The sequence below is a fragment of the Perca fluviatilis genome, chromosome 9 (assembly GCF_010015445.1).
Source record: "Perca fluviatilis chromosome 9, GENO_Pfluv_1.0, whole genome shotgun sequence".
Taxonomy (NCBI): domain Eukaryota; kingdom Metazoa; phylum Chordata; class Actinopteri; order Perciformes; family Percidae; genus Perca; species Perca fluviatilis.
In genome coordinates, this window is record NC_053120.1 from 27,262,037 (window position 1) to 27,274,521 (window position 12,485).

Consider the following 12,485-nt stretch of genomic DNA (forward strand, 5'->3'; position numbering starts at 1 on the left):
TGTGGAAATGCTTGCTCCACAGCTAAAGCTGTACTCCATTACTGTTACTGACATTGTGAACTCCTAGTAAGACTGTGTAGGAACTGAAATGACAAAATGAAATGCAAAACATTTATTTAAGAATAACATTATTAGTTTTCTGTGAGTGCATTTTATTCACAAAATAGAAATACTGTATTGGTCCGAATATAAGACAGTTTTTTTTTTCCTAGAAAACAGTCAGAAAAAGTGGGGACGTCTTAACATTGGGGTTTAGACTTTCAGCTGTTCAAGTCGCAGAACATAAGGCACGTCACCTGTTTCAACAGCCAATAGTGAAGTCAGCTATAAATTATAGAAATAAAATGATCCATAATCTATTTTATTTTAATGTTACAAACAGCTGGTCTTATAATCAGGGTCGTCTTATATTCGGACCAATGTGGTATTAAGAGATTTGAATGTATGTCAAAATTATTGAAGCCATCATGAAACATATTTGCCAAAATATATCACACATTGATGTATTTAAATTGAAGTCTGAATGTTTGAGTTTAGGTTGTTGTTGGAATGAGAAATCAGGAGAACAGAAATCAGGAGTCCCAGAATTCTCAGTAAATCATCATAAAGTTAAACTGAGCTGGCTTGGCAGTGGGCTGTTGTTACAAAACAACAGCAATATGTGTACAGGCTATGGTTGTTTCCCCATCAAGTCCACAGAAAGCGCAATTCATGTCAATGTCATTTCCTATGCTTTGCAAATAATGTTTTGCTGATAGCATTGATAGAAGTTTGTAAAAATATTTTTTACTTGTAATCAAGTATCTTGAAGTTAAGGCCCAAACTTTTTTCCATTGTACATTTGAGACGAACCTTCCTCATAATGGACATATCTGGGAGGGTGACATAGTCTTTCTGAAAGAGTGTCCTGATCCTGTTATTATGGGTTGATGGGCTGGATAAAAGATGTTTTTCCCAGATATGGTGTCATATAAGCAATATCATCACCATTTTGGGAAACAGCAAATAATCTTTGGGTGACAAGAAAGTTATAAATTGACAAGAGAATAACTCAATAGAAATCCTTCTGAAGGAAATCATGTTAAACCAATTTGGGAAAAATACAGATTTGTTTTTGAATAGTGTTGATGAGAAGCAGTTTTGTACTTTTTCAATATGGTAGTTGGACCTAAGCAACAAAAAACACCACATGGTTAGCCCTGTAACGCCGTTTGTGTCATATTTGATACACAACTTCCTTTGATGTCATCCACATGATCAATACTTTCCAGAAAAACCTGTTGTATGTAATCTGATACCATCTGGTAGCTACATGTTATCTGCCTCCTAGTGGACTAACCATGCACTGCAGGCAGTAGAGGTCCTTTATATACAAAACCATTAATGGCTGCCCTCACCTGTAAATGTTTTGCATTGAAATCTTTGGTCATTTAAAAGAAGTTACGATAAGAATAACATTTATATTGTTACTAACACTTCAATATGAATATTTATTGGATTGAAGCAACCTATAACTAGGTCTACTTTATATTGTATAGGCTTAGTAAAACCATGTTGAAAATGTACACTAAGAAAAAAGTTCTGGCAGCCCATTAACATTACCCGGACTTAGTCCCATAATTAAAAACTGAAATTTAGTGTGTCCACTTTAATGCTAATCAAGCAGCTTAGAGCAAAAAACATGCATTTTGTTGCATGCAGTACAGATTTGTTTGCCCATTCCAAAAATGTCCATCTTCGTCCTCTTATCCGGTGTCGGGTCGCGGGGGGAGCAGCTCCAGCAGGGGACCCCAAACTTCCCTTTCCCAAGCAACATTAACCAGCTCCGACTGGGGGATCCCGAGGCGTTCCCAGGCCAGGTTGGAGATATAATCCCTCCAAAATGTGTTTTTGGATATTTCTGAATACTAGGCTCCCTAAACTTGGAGTCTTGGAACTGCATCAATGGTCATGACTGGAAAGCTGAGACTCATATTTATTTGTACTGATAGTGTGATGCATAGTGGCCATTTTATTGTAGTAAGACCATTTATTGAAACTTGACCTCACTGTATAAAATGACCTGCTATGACCCCTGTGATAATCACAGCCTCAGGGAACTTTACAACCAAAAACTAAAGACGTAGGGCATTCAGAGGATCTATGGCTTTTCTAATTTGTTTTTGTGTATTTTCATTTAGCAAAAAAGTACATTGTAAGATGCCCTTAGAATGATTATGGATGGCAATTCAAGTGACATGAAGCAGTTAGGGGAAGATAAGGGTGGTGATGATGATGATGATGATGATGATGATGATGATGATGATGATGATAAGGAATAGACTCCTAATGCAATCAACAATTTATGTATTTGTTTCTTTCGATTAAATGTTTCTTTGTGTTGAAATTGCAAACTCCGGTGGATTTATGAGGACTATGGTTAGCTGCTCCTCAGATCTCTGCAGGGTAAATCCAGACAGCTATCTGTCCAATCTGAGTTTTCTGTTCCACAACTAAAACAACTTTTGAACCTACACGTTTCTTCCCGAGCCTATTTTGCAGCGGCACCGTGGCTCCGTCCGATGTTAGGCGCCGCCCAAGACAATTTTGATTGGTTTGAAAAAATGCCAATAAACCAGAGCACGTTTTCCTCCCATCCTGGAATGCTGTGTGGACTAGCCAGACCCTCCTCCGCAGCACTGTGGAGGAAGGTCTGGCAAAGCGAGACTAATTATTAATAAAACCTTGCAGTTGTGTCTTTTTCACCTTTCTGTGCCTCCCTTCTTTTGTAGGTGCAGAAGGCATCATCCTTCATTTCAGGAGTCAGGATGATGTGGAGCTCTACTACAGAGCCAGCAGAGCAGCTATGGTTAAGTGTCACAGTGATGTCTAAATCTAAAACAAACCTCAAGAACAGCCTTTTTTCATCTTCGTAACATTGCCAAAATTAGGAATATCCTGTCTCAAAACGACGCTTAAAAACTAGTCCATGCATTTGTTACTTCCAGGCTGGACTATTGTAATTCCCTACTGTCAGGTTGCTCAAATAAGTCTCTTAAGACTCTCCAGCTGATCCAGAATGCTGCAGCGCGTGTTCTCACAAGAACTAAGAAAAGAGATCATATTTCTCCTGTATTAGCTTCTCTGCATTGGCTTCCTGTTGAATCCAGGATTGAGTTTAAAGTCCTTCTCTTGACCTACAAAGCTCTAAATGGTCTAGCACCATCATATCTAGAAGAGCTCCTAATACCCTATTGTCCTACTAGAGCACTGCGCTCCCAGAATGCAGAGTTACTGGTGGTACCTAGAGTCTCTAAAAGTAGAATGGGAGCCAGAGCCTTCAGTTATCAGGCTCCTCTCCTATGGAACCAGCTCCCGATCTGGGTTCGGGGGGCAGAAACTGTCACCTCATTCAAGAATGAACTTAAAACTCTCCTATTTGATAAAGCTTATAGTTAGGGAGTGAGGAGTTGCAGTGTTCACCTAACTGGCCCACCTGCTTCTCTTCATAATTGTTAGATTAATAATACATAACAAAGTAGAGGGAGGCAGGCCAGCCAAGCCAGATCCGGCAGGGGGAGAGTTCTAAGCCCGAAAAAGCTACCTCTCCTTATGACCTGTCTCTCTTAGTTACCTGTTATAGTTACGCTTCAGTTCCTAGACTGCCGGGGGACTTCCTTCCTTTGACACACTGAGCTGCTCTCTCCTCTCCCTTTTCTATTACTGTTTCTATTACTGTTACTATTACTATTACTATTTGTGTGCAGCCCGTCCCAGAAATGCTTGTTACTAATCCTAGCTTCTGGGGAGTTTACTCCCGAGTCCTTATGCTTTTTTCCCCCAGCGTATTTCCTTGGGAGAACGTTGGCACCAAGACCCTGGTTGCAGCTGTCGCCGTGGTCCTGCTGCACTCCTGCTGCTAGCTCAGCGATGCCCTGCAATGTCATGCTGCGTCCTGCTGAACCCTGCAGCTTCCCGCTACATCCAGTCACTGTTCCATTATTAATGTGACTACTATCGCCACTGTTCATCACACCCCCAACCGCGCCGCTAGACACCGCCCACCAAGAGCCTGGGTCTGTCCGGAGGTTTCTTCCCAAGAGGGAGTTTTTCCCGCTACCGTCGCGCACTGCTTGCTCTTGAGGGAATTACTGGAATTGTTGGAATTGTTGGGGCTTTGTAAATTATAGAGTGTGGTCTAGACCTACTCTATCTGTAAAGTGTCTCGAGATAACTTATGTTATGATTTGATACTATAAATAAAATTGAATTGAATTGAAATTGAATTGAATGTAAGTGAATTAGGTTATGTAGTGTTTCCAATGTTAATGTGCATATATTAATATAAAAACTCCTCATCATGCCTTGCTATGACTGTTTCTGAAAACTCTAAAAGCACTTAGCCTTATTTATTAGTATGAAAAATGTTTTAACAACCCCTTAAATACGGCCATCTACCCGTTACACAATAAAATAGGATTATGATTTTGCAGTGTTCATTTTAAGTTAGTAGTACAAGATCTTAAATTACACTTGATACAGTATTACTCAATATGTAGAACTGATAGAGCTGTGTTATGAAACATTTTGTGTGAAGCTTAAGTGACTTTTTATACTTGAGTATCACTGTCCATACCAATCTTATCCATAGCTTAACTATCAATCAATCAATCAATCAAACTTTATTTATAGAGCACTTTTCATACATGTAAAATGTAGCACAAAGTGCTTTACAGTTAAAAGCAATTGACCCCCAACCCCCCATCACATAAATGCATCCTCAGACACCCACAGACACCCACCCACCGCCAACATCCACACACACCATCTCATACACACAATAAAACTAACATGTGACTGAGCACGGAAAAGCTAAATTAAAAAGATGGGTCTTGAGCCTGCTCTTAAAAAGATTTGCAGCCCTGAGACCCTCCAGCAGTCTGTTCCACAGACGGGGGCCGTAGTACTGGAACGACGCCTCTCCGTGAGTGTGTCCGAACCTTGGGAATCATCAAAAGGCCAGTACCGGAGGACCTCAGGGTCCGCGAAGGCTCATAGGATCACAATGCAGTGATCTTAAAACCGGCGTAATGTGTGCCTGCCGTCTTGTCCTCGTCAGCACATGAGCAGCTGAGTTTTTCTGAGTTTTTTTTTTCTGCAGCCCTGCAATTTCTTTTCAGCTCTTCTATTTCATTATTTCTCCACGGAGGAGTAGGTTTGGTGAATATCTTTTTCATTGTTAGTGGAGCAACAGAATCAAGGCTTAATTTCAGTTTACTGTTAAAATGTTCAATAATAAAATCACTGGGTGCAGGTAAAATCAGAGGAGGACATTTATACAAAACCTTGATAAAAATTTCAGCCACTTCAGAGGTTAGATAGCATTTCCTCACAGTTCGGACCGAGCTCTCCCGCTGAATAAAACCAGTGATGTTAAAAAACACACAGTAGTGGTCGGAGACAGCCAAGTCAACAACAGAGGACACAGAAGTGGACAAACCATAGGTAATGCCAAGATCCAGGGTGTGTCCTCCGTTGTGAGTTGGCTGTTGAAGAGGATAATTCTTGCTCTGTACCCTCTGGCTCCCAGGCTCCCAAGTCAAATGAGCAAATGTTGAACAGTTTCAGTCCCTATTTATTCTCTCTGGGTGTAGTCCTTCCTCTGTCCTCAGCATAGGTGGGGGTGTTGCTCCTTGAACCCCAGGAAAGCAGGAAGGTCTGTCTTTACTCCAGCAAGAGTGAAACAGGAACCCCTTCATCATGTCTTCCTTATCTCCTCCACTGTCTGTGACTTTGCATAAACACATACACATTCTTATGGGCTATTTCCTAATTAGATAATCAATGATGTTCTGTGCAATATGTGTGTAAACTAGATTAGATCATTACCCTTACTGTTAAAACATGATGAGCTGGTATTGACAGGCCACATCAGCATGGGACAGTGGAAAAGTACAGAAGAGACCTCAGTTGTGAAACAAATGTCATGAGTGTGTAAGTCATGTGAGAAGTCATGTAAGAGTTACATGACCCATAGGTACACTCCAAGTATAAGTAATATCCCTAAAGGTGTGTTAGACCTATGTGAGTATAACATGTCAGTTTTCATCAACTCAAACCTAAAAAATGTTTTCCTCACTTCACTGTATGACGTGAAATCCATTATATTTAAAATATTAAATTCCTGTGAGACAGTGTCTGAGACCTTATCAATGTGTAGATTAAAGTCACCGGCTAAAATTATCTTATCGTAGGTAGTATAGATGATGGAAACAAATTCTGAAAAGTCTTTGATAAAAGCAGCACAGTTTTTGGGTGGTCTATAGACAGTGACACATAAAATTGGGGGACTGCTAAAAACATTGGTGTGATATTCAAAGGTGCTGTACTGATCAAATATAATTTGTTTGCTGGTGAGTAAATTTGTGGTTATTGAAGCAGTGCCACCACCTTTCCTACCAATTGGACCACCACACGATAATTTAAGCAATATCCTCCTTTGCTGCAACAAATAAGTTTGTATTGTTCTTTCTAATAGTTCAGAAATGCATATTAAACATTTAGATTGTTCACTTCTTTTGCCCGTATTACTCTCCCTTTAGCCTCCAAGGTTTTGTCAAAGCCACTGATACATTTACGTATGTCCACCACCAGGTTAGGACAGTCTGCACTCTATGAATCAGGTTATCATACTGGTTTGGCTACATTGAAGGCGCTCCTGAGTAAAAAGCATGAGATGGGGCATTTGGTGATTGGCAAACAACTATTTCATGGGGATAATGCACCACTGCTACAACTCTTAAGGACCCTGATAACAGCTTAACAACAGCTCTGAGACAACAAATATATATATATATATAAAAAAAAAAAAACTTTGTCCTGGCCTCTGCCCAGCTCTGGGCCTCTGAATTATTCAGGGAAGAAAGCAGTGGAGCGAGGATCTAGTGGCCATTAGAAGAACTACATCTAAAGATGATTGCAAATTTGGCTTAAACATTGAGTCATAGTGGTTGCTTATGTGATATTTTTCACTACTAAAATTTTCCAAATGGGATTTCAGCATGAATTGTGTATGTGCATGTACATGTTGCCTGTATGTTTATGTTCAATAATGCAATAACTAAAATGGTCATGTAAACAATGGAAACTGCCTGATGGTGGTGCTAATGGCAAGCTTTACTAATTTCATAAGGTTTCTTCCACTTGTGAGCATCAATATCTTCAAGGCACAATGCCAATGAAACTTGGGATATGCTGGTCACAGATAAACAACCTATGTATCCAAATAACGGGTTTACGGATTTTACCTTCATATAAATTAGGAATGTAAAGATAAGATAAGATGGGAATCAACCACAGTATAGTGATGATGTATGTATACATGTATTTATATGTAAGAAATGCAATAACACCCTTACTTAACGGTATCTGTTTAAAACAAGTCTAAACTTACAAGCAAACATAACTGGATATAACTGACCCACACCTTTAATAGTGAGACAGCATGGTGTTTGAGTTGTAGTAAAAAGGTGGCCTGATATAATGACTAAAAAATCTCAAAAGTTGAACATAATGTACTTGTATAATTGGAAAGTCTATCCTTAACCTCTCTGTCAGATATAGCTACAAATGCATTTACAGGTTCTGTTAAACAACAGGCAGAGACTTGTTTAGTTTTAGAACTTACAAATGAGAAGAGAGTTTCAGTTGTGACTTCAATAAGTGAAGCATTTCTAGCTGCATGGATACACTTTGTTCACTAGGTGGGAGTGTTGTCGTTTTGTTGATTTAATTTATGCTCAAACAGAGACGTGTACAGTAGCACTGAGAGAACAACAGTTTATTGTTCAAAAAGATGGTACAAAACAAACTTAAAGGATCCTGTGTTCTCATTTAATCAAGTCAAAAAGAAGATACACAAAGCAGTAATGTAGATAATGCAGATACTGTTGTATTTATGAGCAGGATGACATAGAGTGTCTAAAGAACATTTATTAAATAGTATTGAGTCGATTATAAGCCTAATTAATGTGTGTCATGATTGCTAAAATAACCTATGCTTGCATCAAATTTTCTTGGATTAATGTAAGGTTTATTCAAATAAAGTTAATAATAATAAAGTTCAAAGCCCCCTGCAGCAGAAAAAAACAGCTGTATCATGAAAAAAAAAAAAAACATGTCACCTAAATGAACCGAATCACATTCATATATTCAATTCAAACGTTGTGATTTGGTCAATCGTTCTTTCATTGTTAGTTCACAATCAAATCGATCCAGCTTCTGTAGTCAGGAATCTTAGCATAAAAATATTTGCTTAGGTAACCTGAGGACACCACACCGTACGCCTTTCCATCTTCACAGACCAGTGGACCTCCGGAGTCTCCCTGGAAGTACATACACAGTATGCATTGATTGCTTCAACGACATTAATTATGCGTTGCACAACATTTTTTTTGTCTATTTTATGTTACAAAAGTACGTACCTTATCAGGTCCAGTCTCTCCCTTACTGCAGTATGATTTTTCCTTTTTACACTCCTTACTGTCAATTATTGTTACATTGGCTTCCATGAGTACGACAGACATGTGTTTTATGTCCTTGTCTGTTCTTCCCCAGCCGGAGACTATACATGATTTTGGCAGAGAGCCATCACCTTGGCCTGCGAGAGCAATGGGTTGCACATTTGTGCTGAATTTTGCCTTGGAGCTCAACTTGAGGAACAGGGAGAGATAAAAGTATATTTAAAAAATATAAACAGCAATCTGTAAAGTATTTAAACACTCTTCTTGATCACTGCATTCAATAGAGCATTTGTAATGAGAAACAAAAAAGGAAGGATTTTTAAGTATAATTATGTTTTATTTTACCTTAAGAAGCATTATGTCATTGCTCAAATCAGTTTTATTATAGTCTTTGTTTGGAAATGTTTGTACCACAGATATACGCTGGATTCCATTACTGCTATGGACATTGTGAACTCCTAGTAGGACTGTGTAGGAACTGAAATGACAAAATGAAGTGCAAAAAAAGTTAACATGGGAGTAAGTTTTTTTTGTCAGAGCATTGTATTTATAAAATAAAAATATTAAAGACTCAGATGTAGGTCACAATTCACAAATCCATGAAGCATATTTCCCAGACTTAATGTTTGAGAAGGTTGTTGTTAGAATAAATCTTATCAAGAGTCCCATAATTCCCAGTAAATAATCATAAAGTGTGTAAAACTGATCAGGCCAGGCAGTGGGCTGCAGTCATCACAAAATCCTCATTCAGAAGGAAGCCACCGCAGCGTTTTATTTTACCACTCGGCATGCGCCGCTCCAAAAGCACCATGTAGGGTCTGCTATGTGCCACAGCCTCCCGACCTCCAATGACTTCCCCTGTATGAACTGACAAAAAGTGCAGGTGTGACCAAAACTAAAAACTATCTATCGTCATGCACCAAATGTCTCACAGTACTGATAGTGGAATGTAGTTTCTCATGTAATGTGGTATAAACCGCACGCTAAACTACAGCTATAAACAGGAAGGTATATAATGCCATAAAAACTTAACTTACCTTGAACATCAAGAGTCAGAGCAAGTATCAGTATTAGCAGTTGACAGTGGATAGACATGGTGAGATCACGGTCCAGCTGAGCTCCTGAAAAGCAGTGGCTCACATCATTGACAGGTTCAGTCTTTAAATGCTTCCTTGTATTAGGGTGGGTAGTCTGCATAGGCAAATTATGTGGCTTTGAACCACATTCATGAGGGGACGTCTCTGTCCCCCCCAGAGCATTAAGTTAGTTAGAAAAAGTTAGATTTATGTAGTACAAGTCTAAAGTCTTTAGACAATGTTTAATTAAGTACATACAGTATGGTGCATGTGGTGTACATTAAGGCTTTGACTTTTGCCCAAAAATCATATTCAAAGTTTGTTTGTTTATTAATATTAACATTCGAAAATATATTCAAATATTTATTAATAATATTCTGACCATTAAATGCCTTCAGTAAGACCTATATTTTTATCAAACTTAAATTGTATATGTTCTGTCCACCAGAGGGCAGTGTATCTGTCAATGTCAATGGGCAGACAATGTTTTCAGAAGAAAAACACAATTATTAAAATTGTTAATATTATTCAAAACACACCGACTTATTGGGACTTTATCTTATTCACCGTAACCCCCAGAGTTAGACAAGTCGATACATACCCTTCTCATCTCCGTGCGTGCTGTAACGCTGTCTGACGGCTCCAGCCTCCATCAGCCCATCACATAACATGCAGGTGAATGGTTCCAGTAATCCTACTGCTCCGAATAAGTGACAAAATAACGGCAACATGTTCCTATTTACATGTTGTGATTTGTAGAGTGACAGCGTGTACATAAAACAACGTAACATGAGACACATCCGGGACAAACCGGGAACTATATTCTCAGGCGGAAGAATATAGTACTTGGGCGGAGTGATATGCTCGCAGCAAGCCTGTCTGAGAATATAGTTCCCAGTTTGTGTACTGTTCCCGGGGGGATTTCTACTGGATGCGTAACAGCTGCGGACCGGCTCCGCTGCGTGTCTGCTGCGTGCTCCGCCTTCTGTCAATACCCACCGGGTCCGGATTTGTTGCGGAACGGCTGCGGCCGTGACTGACACCCAGCCAGCAATGACATGTGGGGCCCAGATGGGTTAAGTACGGCTTCCATGGTTACTGTGTGGGCATGGGCTTTGGCTGGGTGAAATTAGCGGGTCCCATGTAGGTTTTGTAGTATGAGTCCCACATAGGAAGCCCATATGAGCTGATTACATGGGCCCCATAAGGGACAGGCATGGGCCAATTGGGCATGGGTTTGAACTGAGAACACATATATGGGTCCTGCATAGCATATTTATGGGCCAAGTGGGCATGGGTTTGATCTGGGAACGCATATATGGGTCCTGCATAGAATGTTTATGGTCCAAGTGAGCATGGGTTTGATCTGGGAACGCATATATGGGTACTGCATAGAATGTTTATGGGCCAAGTGGCCATGGGTTTGATCTGGGAATGCATATATGGGTCCTGCATGGCATTTTTATGGGCCAAGTGGCCATGGGTTTGATCTGGGAACACATATATGGGTCCTGCATGGCATTTTTATGGGCCAAGTGGCCATGGGTTTGAACTGGGAACAGATATATGGATCCTGCATAGAAGTTGTTATGGGCCGAGTGGGCATGGGTTTGATCAGGGAATTATGTCTTTGCATACGAATGTTTATGGGCCGAGTGGGTATGGGTTTGAACTGGGAACGCATATATGGGTCCTGCATAGCTTATTTATGGGCCAAGTCGGCATGGGTTTGATCTGGGAATGCATATATGGGTCCTGCATAGAATGTTTATGGGCCAAGTGGGCATGGGTTCGATCTGGGAACGCATATATGGGTCCTGCATAGAATGTTTATGGGCCAAGTGGCCATGGGTTTGAACTGAGAACACATACATGGGTCCTGCATAGCATATTAATGGGCCAAGTGGGCATGTGTTTGATCTGGGAACGCATATTTGGGTCCTGCATAGAATGTTTATGGGCCAAGTGGGCATGGGTTTGAACTGGGAATGCATATATGGGTCCTGCATGGCATTTTTATGGGCCAAGTGGCCATGGGTTTGAACTGGGAATGCATATATGGGTCCTGCATGGCATTTTTATGGGCCAAGTGGGCATGGGTTTGATCTGGGAACACATATATGGGTCCTGCATGGCAGAGGCGCAAAGTAACTACGTAGGCCTATTGAGTTATGTAATTACTTACTGTACAATTTGTATTAACTTGTAGTAACTCTACATTTAGGCTAATCAAGCATGTTGAGATTGAGTAATTGTAACTCAATACATTTCAAGTCACGCTAGTCACCAAAGAACAAACATTCCATACATGTAGATCTTTTGCCAAAACAATCAATCAGTCATTTTTGTTAGTCGTGCAGAAAATGAAAAATGTAACTACCCAAAAATGTAAAAAACATCAAAATAGGTCAAAGTTTACGCTGTGTTGAATTATGCTGATTAGTGGACTCTCAGAAAGGTTGCAGGCCTACCGTAACAATTCAAATAATAGCCCAGTCCCAGACGCCTGTCCCTTGGGGCAGAAACACATATTTAGACAAATAACTATGCTCGATATTATCGGCCGATATTGGCTTTAAAATTCAATATCGGTAAATATCGGTATCGGTTTTTGAAATGGTTTAAAATTACTAAAGTATGTCATTTTATACCTTATTGGAAAGCTTGTTTCCTCTCAAAGCGAATGCAGACAAAATTTGGGTGTAGGTTGTTGGCCAACCAGCATACACACAGGGTTTGTAGAGTAAATATAATCTTGAGCAGGGCAGATCTAAGCCCCAATGAGTGAAATGAGTTGAATTTTTGTTCTTGTGTGGCTATTTGTTTTCAGTTTACCTCAGTCAAAGAAATGTTCAGTTGGCATCTTCTCTCGAAGGGGTAGTAAGCACTGCACCCCAGTTAGCCTACC

The 12,485-nt window shown here is 40.0% G+C and overlaps 1 protein-coding gene across 2 annotated transcripts; it reads right to left on the reverse strand.

Annotated features, from left to right (window-relative positions):
• Positions 1 to 7,804: 7,804 nt before the first annotated feature.
• On the reverse strand, positions 7,805 to 10,217 carry LOC120566142 (granzyme G-like). Of its 2 annotated transcripts, none has more exons than XM_039812419.1 (6): positions 10,179 to 10,217; positions 9,539 to 9,622; positions 9,209 to 9,368; positions 8,913 to 8,979; positions 8,463 to 8,690; positions 7,805 to 8,363 (listed from the first exon to the last, which is right to left on the reverse strand). In XM_039812419.1, exons 2-6 carry the CDS (start codon positions 9,594 to 9,596, stop codon positions 8,232 to 8,234), a joined length of 645 nt encoding a protein of 214 aa, XP_039668353.1. In that variant the 5' UTR covers positions 9,597 to 9,622; positions 10,179 to 10,217; the 3' UTR covers positions 7,805 to 8,231. The 2 variants fall into 2 exon arrangements, with proteins under 2 accessions (XP_039668353.1, XP_039668352.1); XM_039812418.1 differs by having other exon boundaries at positions 8,847 to 8,979.
• Positions 10,218 to 12,485: the final 2,268 nt, after the last annotated feature.

What these genes read in the sequence shown, in the direction of transcription:
- LOC120566142 (XM_039812418.1), bottom strand. Translation starts at nt 9,596, where the DNA reads ATGTCTATCCACTGTCAACTGCTAATACTGATACTTGCTCTGACTCTT. An exon ending in ATGACATAATGCTTCTTAAG is followed by an intron (nt 8,691 to 8,846) that starts GTAAAATAAAAC and finishes CTGTTCCTCAAG; the next exon opens with TTGAGCTCCAAGGCAAAATT. An exon ending in GAGAGACTGGACCTGATAAG is followed by an intron (nt 8,364 to 8,462) that starts GTACGTACTTTT and finishes ATGTACTTCCAG; the next exon opens with GGAGACTCCGGAGGTCCACT.